Here is a 20,678-nt window from a genome sequence, read left to right on the forward strand (position 1 = left end):
GCCCGGCTCTGGAAAGGAGAAAAGGGGTAAAACTTACCTTTTTCCAGCGCTGGGCGGGGAGCTCTCCTCCTCCTCTCCGCCCCATCGGCTGAATGCGAACGCGCGGCAAGAGCTGCGCGCGCATTCAGCCGGTCGCATAGGAAAGCATTTACAATGCTTTCCTATGGACGCTTGCGTGCTCTCACTGTGATTTTCACAGTGAGAATCACGCAAGCGCCTCTAGCGGCTGTCAATGAGACAGCCACTAGAGGATTAAGGGGAAGGCTTAACCAATTTTCTCTGAAACTGCTATGTTTATAAAAAAATGGGTTAACCCTAGCTGGACCTGGCACCCAGACCACTTCATTAAGCTGAAGTGGTCTGGGTGCCCAGAGTGGTCCTTTAACTCCCTTCTCCTCGTAGTGATAGCATCATACTTGTTTTGTGTGACCACCCTGAAAAGTGAGGTCTTGTTTCTGACCCATGGTTACTGAGGAATGCTATCTTGAATAATGTTTCATACTTTGTGACAGTTGTATTTTGAGTATTAAATCTCTAATAAAATACCAATTTTTTTTTTATAGTTTTCTTTATAGTAGATTCAACCAGTTTTAACAGGAATTTACATTTCAGAAGCCTGCCCGGTTAACAGTGGCGGAGAGAAAAGAGACACCTAGCACTTTTCTGTCTGAAAAATTATTGTTAATAAATTGGTTGTGTTGCAGAGTAAATGGTGTATGTTCCAAAATGACAGAGTGCAAAGGAAGCCTTGTTCTCAATATTATCAGTATCAGCTGTCCCCACTCAGCATTGTGCTCATAAATATTTTTAGAAAATAAGAAATGTAAAAAAATAAAATCCATGGAACTTATCATATTGGGTAACTATATATCTCCCCCTCTGTAAGCACTGCCTCCATGATGGACACAGCTGGTTTGAGAGAGAATCAGTTAAACTGCCTCACTAGACAAGCAATAGCCAGCTCTATGCGTTCCAAGCCTCGATCTGGCACTGTATTCCATCACAGGTTTGATTGGCTGCCGGGAACCTGGGCCACGCCCCTCTCGCTCCGCCCTTCACCGCCCTAAGATGGCCGGTCGTTCAACTGCATACAGTACACTATAGAGTATGTGACCATTGTGACGGTCACAGGGCTGGGTATGGGCTGCCTCCTCTCGCTGCATACTTGGTTGGCCAATCAGAATGCAGCCTGAGACGAGGCTCAGCCAATGGGAATGTCAGTAAGGAGCGGCGCTGGTGCAGCGAGTTCCGGTGCAGCTCAGTGTGTGTCTTGGCGGTGGGTGGGGCGGAGCCCGCGGCTTTGGGAAGGGACAGGAGCGGATAGCTTTTATCTGAACCCAATGATACGGCCGGGGCGGCTCCGCATGGCGAGGGGTTAGGGAGTCTGGCGGCCTGCTACGCCCTGCACCACACACCGGGACGGCGGGGACCACCTCCATCCATTAGCCAAGCGCGGCCAGCGGGACAGCCAGCACCCGGGGAGGGAGAGGAGAAGGTCAGCATGGACCAGGCGGAGATCCTGAGGACTTTCATTCAGAGGGTGCGGGATATGGATAACAAGGACCACAATGGGGAGGATAACTTCGCCTGCGACTTCATGGTGAGAGAGAGAGAGAGCAAGTCATGGGCTGGGCACAGGGATCACTAACATGCCATCTAATGGTCCTGCAGGGCTGGGTGTAACATGGAGTGCTGGATGTGATAGTGTGCTCCAAGGATAGTGTGCATGGAAGTGTAATCCAAGCATAGGGTGGATATGGTGGGGCCAGGCTATTGGGGACAGAGTGGATCTGGTGGGGCCAGGCTATTGGGGACAGAGTGGATCTGGTGGGGCCAGGCTATTGGGGACAGAGTGGATCTGGTGGGGCCAGGCTATTGGGGACAGAGTGGATCTGGTGGGGCCAGGCTATTGGGGACAGAGTGGATCTGGTGGGGCCAGGCTATTGGGGACAGAGTGGATATGTGTGTGGGGTTGGGGGGCGCATCTACTAGGGACAGTGTGGATATAGTGGGGTGGGGGCGCATCTACTAGGGACAGTGTGGATATGGTGGGGAGCTATTAGGGTAGTGTTTTTGGCAGTTACTGTTGCTGGCAGATGTTACTGTTTTCTCTTAATGGGTGGATGAAACATCGATTTTGATCAAGTACATTATTTAACTTTATGTAAGTACAGACATAGTACATTCCATTTGTGCACGTGTTGGGCTTCCAATAGAATGTTTAAAGTTGTCATGATTACTTTGTGTGCAGATTTAGGTCCGTGTTAATATGTGGCTATGGGGAGAATGATGTCTGTGCCCTATTCTAGTAGTTGCAGTTTGGGGGGTGTCCCCTTCCTCCACCCCTCTAGGCTATTTCAAAAGCGGTCCCCTCCTCTCCTTCCTTTTTGACTCCCTCATCTTCCCCCTCCTTCCTTCCTGATCACTTCATGGATTGCTGCTTTATGGGGAGGGTGGATTTCATAAGAGTTTCCTGGAAGCATGCATTTGTCAACCTGTGCCCTGGTTAATTATTTATTTTAATTCTGATTTGTAGAAATCATAAAGTGCAAAGTAGTATCTATATAAATTATATATGCACTTACTAATCCATGCAGTGTGGTGGCTTGTTGGCATGTCTGGTTTGTGACCCACCCTAAGCTGCCTCCTGTGTGTTGTTAGCTGGGAATCCAGGCCACATGTCTTATTATGACAGTGAATTACATTGTGCACTGACAGATTTTGTGAAACGTTTTCTGTGGTTATTGAAATGTTTGTTCTTCTGCCCCATTTCCCCTTACGATCCTTGGTTACCTAGTAGCGCAATGTGCACGTTGTCATTCTATTATTTGGTCTTTTCTTACATCCCACATGTCTTCTTGCATTGTGTGCTTTAGGCATCTGTCACAGCCTCATTCATCCGAGTCTTATTAGCAATATATGTTACTAGGTCTATTCCACTAACATGGTCAGTTCCTAGATCCTGGTTCCAGACCAGTGTCAAATGGCCTGCCCAACCCCCAGAAAACTACCTTCTCTCATTGTGTCATTATGGGTTATATTCCTCTGCATCAACTGTTATCCAGTTCCATTATGGACAAATGCATATGCCTGTCCTTCTCCTACTCCTACAGTCCAGTTTGTCTTGTTTTATTTAACCCATGCAAAGGTTTGTCTTAACTGTTGGAATCTTTTAATGGATAGCACAAAAACTGATGCTGACAGCCCCCCTTGGGCATTACAGGCTCCTGATGTCTGGGAGTAGAGAAGAAAATGTAATGTTTAATTCAATTGATATTGGTGAATGCACATAACCCTCTATTCTAGCTTGTCTCTGTAGATTGGAGAATATTCTGAATTACTTATATTGCTGTGATACAATATAATAAACAGCACTGCTGTCAGCACGTACATAAAATATTTCTGTTTTTATTATACATTTTTAAAGTGTGATATATAAATTTCTGATGTGATGGTACATTCCATATTGATTGACCACGGCAGTTACTAGTCTTGCACATACAGATTTGTAATGTTATATATGGGGTGGTGTTGCTTTTCACACCGAAAAATGGATTATATATACAATTCTCAGAATTGCTTTTAATACATGTATTGTGACCCCCACACCCCTCTTTTTTTTTTTAAAATGGGGCGGGGGTAACATCTTACTATGAATGCACTAAATTCCATTTTCTGCCTGTTTTGATTCCCTCCCCGTGTGCTTATTTTTTTGTGCTGGAGTAAAAATAAGCTCAATTTCATTTTTTGCAAATTGAGCCCTGTCTTTAAGTAAAAAAAAAAAAAAGTGGCACCTCTGTTAAAATTGTTTCGTTTTTAATGTTGATGCTCCTTCAAGAATATCTGAAGTTCCGTCGGCATGTATTGGCTAAGCACATCAACTGCCAGCTGTCAGCTTATGAATGACATTGTTTTATTATACAAATGGTTATAAGTATCCCTTTAAACAATGAGGTGTATCCATATATTTGTATCACTCGATAGTTTCTATCTTATCAGTCATATTTCCAACATGAGAATAGAAGGCTTACAGGCAGACTATATAGATACCCAGACTATTTCATAACAATGAAGTGTTATGGGTGCAGTGGCCTTGTTGCCTTAGTCCTGCACTGTAAAACATTGCCAATTTCTAAACACACCTCCTAGTAGCTCCAGAGGGTGCTTCTCCTGCAACGTCCAAGTCACTCTTTTTTTATGTGGCGTTTGACGTCCTCACGCATTGCATGAGGATGGTGAACATCCTCAAATGATGATCATAGGGAAGCAATGAATTCAAAGCTTACCTATAAGAAGAACTTGATTGGATGAGCATGGCACTTGCTGTGCATGTACTAATTGTCCCCAATGGATAGGAATGGAAGATGAAAAAAGACTGCCAGTGCGACAGCGTTCCGAAGGTTGGAGTGGCCAGCTCTGGTGAAAAAAAACGAAAAGTTAATCCCTTTTTTTTTTTTTCTTGTTTACATTTAGTGGAGGGCTTTGAATCTAAATCGTACGTGAAACACTTCATTTTTAGGAATACATGTTTGTGTTCCTAATGCCATAGTGTTCCTTTAATGTTTCAGACTTAATCGTGCATTTCTGTAGCATACCTTATTATGAATGAGGAGCTACTGATTAACTTAAAGCAGTCAGCTTAACGCCCTGTCAGTCAATCAGTGGCGCCCCTGGTAGATGCTGCCTAAGCTGGAACACGGACTTTGGGGTTAAACCGTTCATGGAGGGTTTAATCCCTAAAAGTGAGCCAGCTACAGGGATCTCTTGGCATCATAAAAACTTTATTTTGATGGAGTTGATATGGTGCCCAGATTGTTCCCTTTGAAACTAGTGGTCTAAGTGTCATGACCCTGTAAATTGAGATGAAATGGTCTGGGTGCCTGTAGTGTAATTTTAAGTCCTTGCATAATGATTGGAAATCGGTTGATATCTTCAATAATATTTCTTTGAAAGTATCTTTAAAGTTGTGGGCCTTGTAGTTGCTTAGTTTAATGTGTAGGGTTTTATTTAAATATGTAGTTTTCCCATGCAGCATAATCTAGAGTTTACACAGTTAATGTGATCTGCTGAGAGGAGGAAGAGAGTTTGATTAAAGAATGTCTTGGTCCTGGGAATATCCTCTGACTCATGGCCTCTTCAGCCTGGTATACTTACAGGAACAATACTAGGCCTTTATTCCCTGGGATGGTTTAAGGTTAAATGCAGCACCAAATATAGATCTACATTTTTTTGGTGCTGCATTTAACCTTAAACCATCCCAAGGAATGTATACACACATTTTGCTTTTCTCATTTGATTGTATTCCTTTGAGAGTGTATAGAAACAACATACTAGTTTAGGGGGTAAGCATTTAGCAGGGTATGTTTGACTCTGAATTCCCATCAGCTTGGGAGAGTCACATCTCTTGAAAATATTAATGACTGGTTGTGTTTGTGTGTTGTATGTCTATATACAATCTACCCTAATATATATATATATATATATATATATATATATATATATATTTTTTTTTTCCTGGCAGCTCATTTTTAGAATTTGGTACACTTTAAAACCACACAATCAGATTTTTATTGATTACATTTCATTTATGTTTGACATTACATATTGTTGATATGAATAGTGGAAATAGAAGAAAATTGCACTTCTGTTCTCCTAGAAATGTGTTGGCATGTTTAAATTGTCTCATTCTTTGAACCACATCATTTGGGTGGTAGAACGTCTGTCCTATTGGATTGGTGCTTTAACTGCTGCAACTTTGTTGTAAAATAAGCATAAACGTACCGGAATTCCAACGCCAGGCGAAGTTACCCAGTCGGCTCTCCACTGCATTAGTGACGTGACCCCTTATGAGGTCTATATTTCACCAGCTCAGAGCATATGCATGTACTCTGGGGACAGAGTCAGGAGGGACAGAGGGAGGGAAGGATTTTTGTTTTTGGGGGGAAGGGAGGAGGCAGAAGGATTATCATATTATAAAATAAAAAGCACATTAAAAACTATAGTTGGTTGGGGTGGCGGGTATCGCTATAATGAATGAGGAAGTAGTCTTCCCCTTGCAGCTGTGTTACTTCCAAGGGTAAGTTTGAGTAATGTCATTAAACTGGTCTGGGTGCTCTGTCCCCTTTACCCAGTAGCTGAGGACAATGCAATTTTCGATATATTAAAAAGTTCAAAAAGGATAAAGGGGTAAACAATGCTTAACTGCCTCACCAGAAGACAAAGGACAAAATGGAATAGTCTACTAAATACCCTTCTGAACTGATGCAAAAAAGAGCTTCATGGGCCGGGGCCACTCCAAGTTACCAACAATAAAATTAAGTCAAAAGGAAACCTAGCATCTGGAAAGTGGTACTAAAAAAAGTTTTAGAGAAACTGCCATGTTTGTTGAATTAAGAGAGGTGATTGTGGGATACTGTACTGTAGTATTTGTGGTGTCTAGTAGGAGTGATTAAAGTTGTCTGTAAAACATTTGTTGACAGCCTGCACCCGTATAAAGGATAATCAAGGGTGGTCTTTTCATCTCTTTTGACAGAGATGAAACCTCAGCACCTTGTCCCATATGTATAGCAATATCAACCTGGCACCATAGTAATACAAGAAAAAATATGCTCAAATCTAAAACCCACCTGTAATTCCTTAAAACGTTTACTTTTTGACAGTGTCCCGTGTGAGAGAAATGTTTGAGAATTTGAGTGTTTCGTTTTTTTATTTCTTATATTGGGTTCAGAATGCATGTGTGTTTGGTAAATGAGCACGCATTTTTTTACTGGTTGGATTAGCAAAATTTTAACCCTATAACAGAAGTGAAAGTACTCTTAGTCTGTGAAACAATGGCCTCTGAACTGTCCCTTTCACATGTCATGTGCCAACTCTTCCTTTGGCATAAGGGTAAAAACAGATTGTGAATGTGGCTACCTAGCATCAACATTTATAGTGTGTACATGCTACCCTTTGTTCCAAAATTACTGAACTTGTAAGTGCCACTGGAAGCCTCTGTTATTTGTTCTTGAAGAACAGTGAAAACTGGTAACCTGGAGTAATGAATACTACTTAACCACTTGATATGTGATTAACTGATTTGGCATATGCCAGGTGAATGCTATCCCCCGGACTGTGCATTGTAGGCTGGGAGGATAATGGTCTTTGGTGGGTATTGTTGGTTGGGACCCTTTTGCTCATTAAAGGACCACTCTAGACACCCAGACCACTTCAGCTTAATGAAGTGGACTTGGGTGCCAGGTCCAGCTAGGGTTAACCCATTTTTTTGAAAATCACAGTGAGAGCACGCAAGCGTCCATAGGAAAGCATTGTAAATGCTTTCCTATGCGACCGGCTGAATGCGCGCGCAGCACTTGCCGCGCGTGCGCATTCAGCCGACGGGATGGGACGGGGCGGAGAGGAGGAGGAGAGCTCCCCGCCCAGCGCTGGAAAAAGGTTAGTTTTACCCCTTTTCCCCTTTCCAGAGCCGGGCGGGAGGGGGACCCTGAGGGTGGGGGCTCCCTCAGGGCACTCTAGTGCCAGGAAAACAAGTTTGTTTTACTGGCACTAGAGTGGTCCTTTAAGCAACAAATTAAAATGCCATGATGCACATTACATTTCATATTCATTTTATTAGCAACTATATATATTGGGTGGAAAATAAACTATTTAAAAAATAGATCCCTACAAAATGTCAATTTGTTGGCATAGCCATATTCAGCTGTAAAATTCACTGAATGAAGAACAGGAGCACCCTTGTGGATCTCCGCACAGCAGCCACTGCTGACGACTTGAGGCTGCAATGGTTAGTCCCTAGCCAGCTATTTTAGTATTGAATAGAGGAGTAGAGCCTCTGAACAAATTTACATCAGTCATTACGCTGATGTAAATTTGTTCAGAGGCTGTTGCACTAGCTAAGAAGCATCATGGTGAACTCTCCTGTCCCTGTATGGTGAAATGTCTCCAAGTGGGGCCAATCCTTTCGCAGTGCGCAAATGATGTACACAAGACTGGAAGTACATGTTACACTAAGGTAACAGCTACACAAATAATGACCTAAATGCACTGTGCAGAATGTAGGTATTGTTATATATCTATTGCAGAACCCGTAAAACTTTACTTTGAATACATCGCATATCCATATGAATGTTTATTTCATGCTTATACAGAGGATTTCAGGTAATAAAAACCTGTCATGACAGATTCACGTCTCTGGTATACTATGCAGGGCATTTTCAGTAATTTTTGTCAAGATTTGCGAAAACTTATTGGATGGTCCTTCTGCTTTTTATATTAAAATGCCTCTGTGAATATATAAGGTCCGTCTAGAAATTATTTGTTGAGCTAGGCATATTGGAACTTGACGGCACACACACACTTGCAAGTGACCTGTAAACTTACTTTGCTGATTAAAATAGGATGAGCACAAGATTTGGGCGTTTTGTGAGCATTCAGTGCTTCACTCATTTGTTTTAATGAATATCACAGTAATGGTAGGAATCTCCAAGTCTCCTCTTCATAAACGTGCATGATGTCAAGACAAATCACAGTGTTGTTGCAGAAATAGTTGTATGTAACCATGCATGGGAGTTATCGTAGGGCCAATTCATTTGGATGTTCAATGCTGGGTTTCCTTTTTTTTTTTTGCGGTCCTCTATAGCTTTTACAAACAATCAAAAAACTCACACCGTGTCTGAACAGACTTCTTACTGGGATTCTGAGATGTTCGCTTATGTGTAAATTATTTATTTTTTACTTTCTTATTCTCTCTTTTTTGAATAAAGGGTTGTGCATTTGTGCAATGTGGCAATTCATTGCAAAGTTGAAATTACTTTAAAAAGCCTCAGGGAAACCAATCAATTTTCCTAGTGAAACATTTTCTTGTATTGGCATGTAAAAAATGTCTAACCCTCCCATTTTAAATTTTAGGATTACCAAAACATTGACTACATTTTACAATAAAAATACTGTTGTATTGTCCTGCATAATTTTTGTTTCATTCAATATAATTTTAATTAAAAAAATCTTATTAGCAGTCATTACTGTTTTCTTGTCTTAACAAAATGTGCATAATAGCCATAATTCTAACATCATGTGTTGTGTGCAGTATGTGGAAGGTTGTGGTGGAGACTAGTGATATTTACAACAGTCCTCAAACTTTATTACCCACTTTTTTTTTAAGCAGTCTAGAATTTTACATTTTCTGCCATGTCCTGTAGCGTGTGTATGTATGTTGCTGTAGCTCACACACGCAGTTGCAACTTTACATTTATTCAATTCCACTGGCAGCCAAACAATACATTTCATACCATTCCGTACATAAAGGGTGCTAATACACTAATCAGCTAAAACATTAAAACCAACTTGCCAATATTGTGTAGATCCCTCTTGTGCTTACAGAAAACTGATGTGTTGAGGCATGGACTTCACAAGTCCTCTAAATGTTTTATGTGGTATCTGGCACCAAGACATTGACAGCAGATCAATTCCTGCAAGTTGCAAGGTTGAATTTGTTGTTCCAGCACATCCCACAGATAATCAGTCGGATTTGAGATCTCTGGGGACTATGGAGGCGAAGGCAACACCTTGAACGTTTTGTAATTTTCCTCAAACCATTCAGTGTGGCAGTGCATTATTCTGCTGAGAGGCCACTGCCACCAGAGAATACCACTGCTATGAATGGGTGTACGTGGTCTAACATCAATCTCTAGGTGGGTGGTACATTTCAAAGGAACATCCACTTGAATACCAGGAAGGTTTCCAAGCGGAATATTGCCCAGAGCATAACACTGTCTCTACCAACCTGCTTTTTGCCCATATTGCATTCTGCTGTCACCTCTTTCCCAGGTAAACAATGCACATACACCCGGCCATCTACCTGATCTAAAAGAAAATGGGATTTATCATACCAGGCAATCAAAGAATTTTGTGGACTGTGGACGGGTGAAATTGTGGGCACACTAACTTGTCTGCGCCTACATTGCTAGACTTGTTCAAGTTTTATGGAACTAACCGTGATTTTCAATGGCTAGGTTTGTAGCTGTGCAAAAGCAAGATGAGCTACAGGCAGCATGTAATCAACAATACTTAAAAGACCGCATTTGGCATAAACCACATAAATGTGCCCTGCTTTATTTAACTGTGTTTCATAGGGAATGACAGATTATCGGTCTGGCCGATATTTACCGTATATACTCGAGTATACGCCGACCCGAATATAAGCCGAGGCCCCTAATTTTACCCCAAAAAACTGGGAAAACTTATTGACTCGAGTATAAGACTAGGGTGGGAAATGCAGCAGCTACTGGTAAATTTCTAAATAAAATTAGATCCTAAAAAAAATATATTAATTGAATATTTATTTTACAGTGTGTGTGTATGAATGCAGTGTGTGTGTGTGTGTTTCAGAGCCTTGGTGGGGGATGGGCATTTTTATTTTTAATTATTTTAATATATATACAAAAAATGTGCTGAAAAACTTATACTCGAGTATATACACGGTAGTTTTTTTTTCAGTAATATCGGCATCAGCCAATAAAGATACAGATATTGCCGATAATGCAGACCAGGGCCGCCATCAGGGTCCTGGGGTGGGGGCCCAGCACACTCTTATCTTCCCAGCAGCTCCCTTCAGCTCCCCTGTCTAAATCTCGCGAGTCCTGCGGTTGTCAGACGGGTTACCATGGCAACGCTCCGTGCGGCTTTCAGGCTGCGAGATTTTAGTCAGGGGAGCTGAAGGGAGTTGCTGGGAAGGTAAGTAAGAGTGTGCTGGGCCCCCTCTGCACAGTCCATGCCAGTGGACCACCAGGGAATGCCATATCCCCCCTCCCTGGCCAGGTAGGAAGCAGGGAGGGAGGGACTAAAACATAATTGAAAAAAAATAAATAATTAAATAAAAATGACCCCCCATTTTAAACAGTTAACATACCAACACACTCACTGCACAAAAACACACTGCACTCATTATATACACACAGGGCACAAACACATTCACTCTGTGTTCATTATATACACACTATACAAACATACACTACACAAACATATATATTCTTGAAAACATAAATTCTGAGTGGCATGTATATTATGTGCATTTACCTTAATAAAATTTTTTTTGCATAAAAAAGAGAAATAATAAACTTGTTCAGTTAACAGATTTGTGTAGAAATAATTTTTTTAAAAATGGTAAATGTACAATGGTAAATGTATCGGCCTGAAAGTTCACAGATTATTGGTATCTACTCTAAAAAAATCAATATCGGTCGATCCCTAGCATTTGAGAACAGAGCTGTTTGCAGCAATTGACCAAGTTTTTATATTAAAGTGACATTTGGACTGTTATTGTTAACTTTATCTTAACAAAATGTGTCTTTTTAATTCTGGGTTTGTTTTGACCTTCAGCATTCCATTAATGTATTGAGAAATTTGAAGTTCTTTTTATGTATTTACCAGGGCTTAAAATGTAAAGTCCATGCTTTTAGAGGGGAAGGAGGGATGACGTAAGTGACACACCAGGGACTGAAGGGCCAAAATCTGCTACAGACCGCTGTCTGGGTTTAGATGCAGTGAACGAGATGGATCGAGTAACTGCCAAACACACGTGGAATCTAGAGCACATCGAAGGGATACTGCTTACCGACCCCAGGGGTGAGAGATCGGGAGCAAGTGAATGCTGATTCTGGTGAAATAAAGTGTAGCAGCACACGCTCATTGAAAAAGAAAAAAAAAGGGAGCGGGGGCGTGGCCTGACTGATGGTGAGGATGGTTGCAAGAGAGTGGAGCTCCGTCCGATATCAGCCCAAAAGCGACTTAAACAGCGATACTGACCCGCAAAGAGCCCCACAAGGCTACCCTCGAGATGGCACAACAAAAGGGGAAGAAGAATCCCGAAAAGGAGGGGGGGGAGGAAAGGGAGGGAGGGGGGGGGGAAACGGGTTCTTTATGGCCTGTAATCAACCGCCAAAACTCTCCAGCGTGCAAGATTAAGAACAAGATGGCGACGACACACTTCCGCTACCTGGCACTCCAACCTCCAGAGGCCTGCCTTTCTCGCAGGATATCCTCCAAGCCTGATTAGAAGAAATGTCAGAAACTACTCCGCTACTTTAATAGTTCAATCTCGGACCTTGGAATGTACAGGAGCTGGGAGAACGTACAGCCCGTATGGAACACCACATGGGTGAGTATGCCGAAGCACACAATGACATGGCGGACCATGTTCAGAAAATAGAACTGGAGACCTGCTAAACTTATGGACTTGGAAGATAGGTCTAGGAGACTAAACATGCCTGCGTGGCATACCAGAGAAGGTAAAACAACCACATCTCATGGCATACCTAACAAGGTTTTTTAAAACCGTAGCCCCTGACCCTCCTACAGCAACCCTTCTAATGGATAGAGCCCACAGTGTGGCTAAACCTAAATTCCTGCAAGAGGAAGCACCCAGGGACGTACTCACCCATATGCACTATTTCCATGTAAAGGAGGCAATAATGAAAGCATCCAGACAAAGCTCTTCACGGACTTTTCAGCACTACCCTCCAGAAGAGTAAGGAGTACAAGGAAATCACAGATGCTCTCCGCTCACAGAATGTGCTTACCGCTGGGGCCACCCCGCTTGCCTGCTCATCCACAGAAATGGGACATTGCACACTATTGCATCTCTGGAAGGAGGCCGAAAATCCCTGAAGAAATTCGGTATACCACTACAACAGCAAAGCAACAATCAACAACACACTGCCAAACTGCAACCTGAGTGGAAGAAGGTACGCACCTGAACACGGAGACCTGCCTCTAGAGAGGGGTACCCCAAGTGGACTTAACACCATGAGGAGGTGAAAGGATGTGCATCTTACCGTGCACCTAACCTGCACTCTATATACCTAGTTTAACAGTGACAATGCCATAAGTAGACACCGCATTAAGGGAACATCCAACCACAAGTTTGATAACTAACACTACAGCTTAAAACATAGCCATGTCGCTATATTATCTGCATAGATAATATATTGTTCACACTTTTCATTTAGCGAATGTTTCAATGTATTGCCTTCATGATGCAAGTCTGCAGTGTTGAATGCTTTAAATGTAATGTCATGTGTCCGCTTGCACCGCCAGCCACTACTAAGGGACGGTTGATTTATACAATTGGAACAGTTTACAGTAGGTATTCAAAACATATGACCAAGACCCCGCATATTACACAAGGGACCACCTATATAGCTAATATATTTCCCTCACTACCCAATTAGCGAAGGACACAGACAAGTGTTTCAATATACTGCCTTAACACATGTGAGACCACACATCTAGTCGAATGATTCTTAGGTAATATTATGTATCTGCTCGCACCACCAGCAATAATAGGGAAGAGTTGGAGCTACAATAGGAAGAGTTGGAGCTACAATAGGAAGAGTTGGAGCTACAATAGGAAGAGTTGGAGCTACAATAGGAAGAGTTGGAGCTACAATAGGAAGAGTTGGAGCTACAATAGGAAGAGTTGGAGGTAATATAAAACTTATAGAAAAAAAGGGGGGGGGGGGGGAAAGGATATAAGCTGTAACGCCTGATGCATGTCATAGAGTAAGACAAGGGCTGATGTACAACCCCGAAGTATCTAGATTCAGAGCACAACCATGCTCCACCATGATAGCTGTATCCAGGTATAACACCCATGATTGAGTTACAGTAGTGCTAACTACATTCACCATACTTCATCAGTATGGTTCACCCCGCAACACCCTTACCACCTCCCCCCCCCCCACCTGTGGATCCATTAACTTACCATACAATTGCTACCTCCTACCCCTAACAAGGGCTGGAACGTGTTATACACTATACTCACCAGACGGAGAGGCCGTCCTTCACTCACCCCCAGAACACACACCAGACACGCCAGAAGTATTACTTCCTCATGGGTAGAACAGGGGAACACGCCCAAGGCGCAGGAGCTTTCTCAATGGCACACAAGCTCTTGAAGGCAATCACAATACACCTACCATTTTATGAAAATACAATGCCATAATGTCTGGGGATTGAACACCCCATTTAAACGGCACTGCCTTTTCCGAGACCTTAAACGCACACAACCAGATATAATCTGCCTCCAAGAGACACACTTCAAGACACCCCCTACGCTTAAACCATCCCTATACCCACATCAATATCACGCCACATCTGGGCAAAGAACAGATGTCAGTTCTGATCAGCAACAAGGTGTCTTTCCAACACCATGCACCACATATAGATTCTGAGGGTAGATGCCTCGTAGTAATCTGCACAATTAATAATACTAAATACACGCTGGTTAACGTGTACGCTCCCAACACGACCCAGAGAAACTACTTTCATGAGGTCCTTGCTCTGCTTTCGCTGGTCAAGGAGGAAATGCTCATTCTCTGCGGTGACTTCAACAACATACTCTATACCAAAAGTGACACCATAACGCAAATGCACCGAACTACACAGGGCCGCCTGCAGAAATCATGCACCATATACAATAGGCTGTTGGACAACCACCGACTTTACGATGTGTGGAGAGTATTACATCCACAAGAAAGGAATTACACGTATTTATCTTCTCCCCTCCCTACATAATACATACACTAGAATATACAGATTTCATGTAGAAGGACAACACCTTGACCAGATCATTGCTCCATAGGCCAAATCACATGGTCTGACCATGCAGCCGTGACAATGACTGTTACAGATAGATATAACTACAAACATAAGAGTCCCTGGAGGCTAAATTAATCTCTCTTGTTTGACCACCTCCTTCAATGACTAACTCAAAGTAGCTATGAGAGAGTTCTTAACACTTAACAAATTGGAGGACACCTCTATTAACAACACCTGGCAGGCACACAAATCAGTGATTAGTGGCCTCCTAATAAGATGAGCATCACACCAAAAAAGGGAAAACCAAGCCCAATGGATGGCCTGGCACAAACAATTGGCAGATCTCACAACGCAAAAAAAAAAAAAACAACCAGAAGAAACCTTACAAAAAGATATTAAGGATATAACAAACAAAATGACAAGTCAGCACATTACAACGCGTAGGCTACACCCCCCGCAAGCTGAAGGCTTCTCAATACTTGCAGGGCAATAGAGCAAGCAAAACATTGGCAGCAAGACTAAAACATAATGAGAGAAACACCAGAATACCATACAATTCTAGCAACGAAAAAGTGATTCCACCCATAGAAATCAGCAACGCTTTCGCAGAATATTATGGACAATTATACAGCCTAGCATAACAAGACCACATCCACATGACTGACTACCTCAACGATATAGCACTATTAACCCTTACCACAGAACAGATTGCGTCCCTCAATGCCCCCGTCCACAAAGCACCCGGCCCAGATGGGTTTACAAATTTATACTATAGACAATTCAAGGCAATCTTGACCCTTTCCCCTCCCAAAGGCCCTGTTTAACTCAGTAACCCGAGAGAAGACCCTACCTCCAGAACTAATACTAGCGCACATCATCACACTCCCAAAGCTAGGTAAACCACCAACGAATTGCCTCAATTTTAGGCAGATAACATTACTGAATACAAACGCCAAACTGTATGCAAATGTGCCAGGCGCTTAAGTAGTATCTTGCCAAACCTGATACATGATGATCAGGTAGGATTCGTGGCAGGGAGACAGGGAGCATGTGGGGATATTTATGGGATAATAATTGTAAACAGAGAGAAATTGCCCACTATTTCAATTCTCAGATCCCTAATCGTTATCGTGTTAAATGAAATTTATATCACATAATTAATATCACAAATTGTTATCAAAAAATATAATTTTTATTTTTAACAATTTAAATTAATAATGATGAGTAACATGCATGATAATAATCAATGGAATTTGAGTATAACATGAAAATGTAATACAATATGGCAATAATAATTAATATGCAGTATAAAAACAATATGCAATACAAAGTGGCAGTTTACTTCCTGGTTAATACAGCATTGAATCTGCAAGCTGTCAAGATAAGATTTACGATGGGCTTCACAGAGAAGGAATGTGATGTTTCACACACACAGCTACAGTGTAGGGCAATAGAACTTAGCTAGCAGTTAGAAATAACCCTTGCAGTGCTGGCTAGACCTCCTAAGTAGTTAAGATCTACTCTTGTGTGATTTTAATTAAAATAACATTTAACCAGTCATCAACCATTTCCTTGATTTTATCCAATGAGAGAAATCTACTATGTTATATTAGCTGATATTTTATTAATTTGTCTAGACAGATATTTTATCTCATTTTAGAGCCAATCAATACAGCTGGATAAGTGGTCATGATATGCTAACGTGATATTAATCACACAAATACATTAATGGCTATATTAATCCCAGCTGCAGATGGGATGCTATAACCATATATATTCTTTAATCATTAAGATTTCTAAATATGAAATCTAATCATGATTTATCCAGTCATATATCATGCTATTAATTTTAATTAATTTAAATTAATTAATTAAATGCCTGTATATTTACCAGTTAAGTAGATATTTTCATCAGATGTTCTCAGGTAGCCAAGTGTCATGGGTCTCTTTCTCTGCATGGAGTGTAAGAGTTTCTTGGTTACTCTGATCGCCCGATTCTGCCTGGATCTCTCTGAATCCCCAGAGTCTCGTAATGTCTCTCTCTTCAATCTTTGAATTTTTCCCCCTGAATCTCCCGAGAGTGTTGTAATGTCTCTCTCTTCAATCTTTGAATTGTTGAATCTCTCTTGTCTTAACTTTTTAAAGGGGAAATTCCTCTAAGTGATAGCCAATCACAAATGTGGGGTGTGGTTGCCTTCTAGGTAATCATTTTAATATTTGGACTCTAGATGGCAGCCTTGTTCCACTACACATACCTATCCAGGAAAGAGTTAACTTTTCCTGGTGGCTATTTTTGACTTCATTTATGTTATCTTTATGTAGCCAATAACTTATTTTATCTGTCAGATCAAGAGGATTTCTTCGGACTTATCCAGACTATGCGTCTCCATTTTCTGTAGTAATTCCTAAAATTGATAGTTTGTGAACTAAGTTTCACCTTAAACTATAATGGGACGTTGTACAATATCGAAAGTAAAATTTAATTATTTAATCTCCTCTGTCACCTAAGTCTGGGAATAGAATTTATTATATTCCATTTGCAATTAGACAGTCTGTCTACCCCCATTCTCAATGTCTTATCTATTTGGTTTGTTTATATACACATTCCATTCAGCTTGGGCAAAGCAGTCAGTTTTAGAGAAAGGATAGAAATTTTGTGTCTCTTTGTTAGCTTGAAGATACAAAATGGAGTCTGGTCTGTTTAGCAATGACTTCAGAATATACACTTTGTATTTCTATCATAGCACAAAATGTCTGCCGATATAAATACCCTGACAAGCATATAACACCAGGAAAGTCCTGGACTTGTGGCATAGTGTCAGGAGGATGGGAATCGGAGGTTTTCTCATGTCACTAGATGCGGAGAAGGCCTTTGACAGTCTAAACTGGGAGTTTTTAAAAGCGGTCCTGGAAAGGCTTCAGTTCCCGACCCAATTCATGGGTGAAAAGATGTAGTTACAGGCCTCATACAGTCATCCGTCGGCAAGTGTAATATATGCGGGATTCTGTTCCAACCGGTTCAAGATGGCTAACGGTTCTCTCGCCAAGGCTGTCCCCTTTCCCCACTTATCTACGTCCCCTGGCAGCCAAAATATGTGCAGAACCATCAATTCACGGGACAGAGGAAATACAAATTAAACCTTTTCACGGATGATTTTTTCCTAACCCTAACGGGCAACTTTCGTATTATAAACTCCACGTCACCAAAACACAAGCAATGGGGGTTAACATACCCAAACACCAACTGGAGGATCTCAAGGGGGCGTTCCCTCTGGACTGGCAAGATTATTACTTAACCTTCCTAGGTATAAAGATGACCAAAAATCCGACCAAGCTATTCAAAACTAACTACGCCACACTAATCAATGTATTCAAATCCACCCTACTTTCCTGGGTAGGTTGTATAGCAGCCATAAAAATGTCCCTCCTACCCAAACGACAATATTTATTCTGAACTCTACAGATCTCCATGCCACAATAATTCATAAAGACACTATCAAAGTTACTAGTAACATTCACATGGCAAAACAAAAAAGCGAGAGTCGCAACAAAAGTCATACAGAGAGGGCAGGTGCAGGGAGGATTAGGGTTACCAGCAATAGCATCCTACCAAAGAGCAGCTGTCCTTGCCACTGTACCACAACTCAAACCATGGCCTGAATCACCACAATGGCTAGACATAGAGACCCACTGGTCAAAGCCACTGATGTTACACGCATTATTCTGGGCACACGAAGTACATTGACCTGACACGATCACCTCTTGCCCACAACAACTTATACCCTACACAACTGGGATCTCTCCAGGAAGCACCTGGCCAATTACCACCTGGTACCACTGGACACCCCAATGGACTCACTGGTACCACTTGGCACACTTTATTCCAAAATACCATGGAAAAACAGTGGCATACACGAAGTGGCACAATTATACGACAGGTAGCATCAAATCCTTCCTAGATCTACGAGCAGAAAAAAACCTTCCGTGTTATTTCCATATATGCAGATAAAATCCTACTTATCCAAGAACAAACCTAGTAAACACAACACCAAACTGACGGATGTCGATCTTTGAACGGATGTGCGCACACAAAAATGCACTCAAGAAACTGATATCACTAGGAAATCAACTGCTCCTGCAGACCGCAGACATGACAAAAGACACACACATACACTCTTGGCATCTCGAATTAGGCAGAACAATATCTGATGAAAGATGGGAATAAGCATACTCATCCCATAGAGGGGTAACCTCTTGCACTATTCACTTGGAACTACAGCGCAAGCTGTTATACCGCTGGTATTTAGTACCGGCCAGGATACATCATATCTGGCCCCAGTCCACAGATAAATGCTGGAGATGTGGGAACCAGATGGGCACAATGACTCACATATGGTGGACATGAGTCCCTCAGACCCTTCTGGCAAAATGTAGGGGACACCCTGACGGGCATAGTGAATACAAGGGTCACTAACCCTGGAACTATGTATTCTCTTCATGCCAGTTGAGAAGCTACCCAAAGCCAAGTGGGCGGCCATGTACCAGATCTTAATTTCAGCTGCTAATAGCTAGAATATGGAAAAGGACAGAAGTAGCTACTCGTGAGAGTCTCCTGAAGCAAATGGCACTCAACTGGGCATACGAAACTATGTTTGCCTCCCAATTTGGTAGGAAGAAACACATGAGCACAGCCCACGCCATGTGGCGCGATTACCAATTTAAACTATCAGACCGAACCTCCTTGGCACAAGTGGGAACCGGTGGGCCTGAATAAACACACACCACATGGGTCCGCTCTAACAGCAAGATTTGATAGCCATAGCCTAGACGCACATTCTCACAGACACCCACATAAGGACGTAAGATATAATAAGACAACTGGGAGTCACCAAGCACCCGTGGGATAACGGATTAATAAACTAGATCAAACAGAGTAACAGCCAGACAGGGCAATTAAACCTACGCACACCCCGATGCTGATAACCAAATTAAGTATCGGTTCCATCCCACTTTAAGTACTCACTGGGCGAGGATATTGATATTTGAGCACAAGGTTTTCTAACAGCAAGTCACGCTAGTGATTCCTAGCACCCCATGATGATCCTGCATAGCGAAACTGTGAGTAATACTCTAAAAGGCGCCCTTTTGTCCCCCCCTCCACCCTACGTGGAATCTATAGAGTGCATTGAAGGGATACCGCTAACTTCTATCTCCCCTCCTATACATCCTCACATTAGAGCCATTTGTCCAAACAATTAGAAAACATAAAGATATTAAAGGATATAAGGAAAGGTAAAATGTATATATGCGAATAATATAGTGGTCACTTTAACAGACCCTATAATTTCGCTGAGAACAGTCAGCAGAGGTTGAACGATATGGACAAGTATCAAATTATAACTTTTTTCCATGAATTCAAAAAGAAACCACTTATCTGGGTATAAAAGTTACAACAGATACAGATAAACCTTTTTTTTTTTTTTAAACTATATTATCCCAAACTTCTACAATGTTACAGACATGGAGTAACTTAGAGGTGTCCTGGTGGGGGAGACTTTACATAGTGAAGAGTTATCATCTTCCAAAATGAACATACCTATTTAGATTAGCCCCTCTATCCTTTCTACAACTCTATCTAAAAGAGGTCCAAAAATCCATAGTAAAATATGTTTAGGGAGGAAAGAAACCTCGGCTAAGTTTTAAAGTTTCGAGAAGAGATATAAATAAAGGAGGACTGGGATTCCCAGACATAAATACCATGATGCAGCAATGTTGTGGCACCTATTTAAATGGCTTAGAGTAGAAGAGACACCAGAAACATATAAAAGTGAAGCTTTGATTTCAGGTGGGAAAGACCTGGGTCTTCTATTATCTTCAGGTTCAAATAAAAATGAAGCAAATGCTTAAAAAAAATTATTTAATGTATAGTATTTTTGGTGAGAATGGGAATAAAAAGGTTCAGTATCCAATGTTTTGTTATCCCCGATACCCCGATAGCCTTTTTTGGATGATATTATTCCAGATTTAGGTATTAAAAGATGGAGCCAAAAAGGCATATGTAAATATAGCCAATTATGGAAAGA

At 41.6% G+C, this 20,678-nt stretch overlaps 1 protein-coding gene across 2 annotated transcripts in view; it reads left to right on the forward strand.

Moving 5' to 3' along the window:
- The first annotated feature begins 1,247 nt into the window (after positions 1 to 1,247).
- The window catches only part of PTPN12 (protein tyrosine phosphatase non-receptor type 12), an 86,252-nt gene continuing 66,821 nt past the window's right edge, over positions 1,248 to 20,678 (forward strand). For both annotated transcript variants that reach the window (XM_063448156.1, XM_063448157.1), the window contains exon 1: positions 1,248 to 1,600. In XM_063448156.1, coding sequence (XP_063304226.1) covers positions 1,502 to 1,600 — 99 coding nt within the window. In that variant the 5' untranslated portion in view covers positions 1,248 to 1,501. The remainder of the gene's footprint in view (positions 1,601 to 20,678) is intronic.

The sequence above is a fragment of the Pelobates fuscus genome, chromosome 3 (genome assembly GCF_036172605.1).
Source record: "Pelobates fuscus isolate aPelFus1 chromosome 3, aPelFus1.pri, whole genome shotgun sequence".
Classification (NCBI taxonomy): domain Eukaryota; kingdom Metazoa; phylum Chordata; class Amphibia; order Anura; family Pelobatidae; genus Pelobates; species Pelobates fuscus.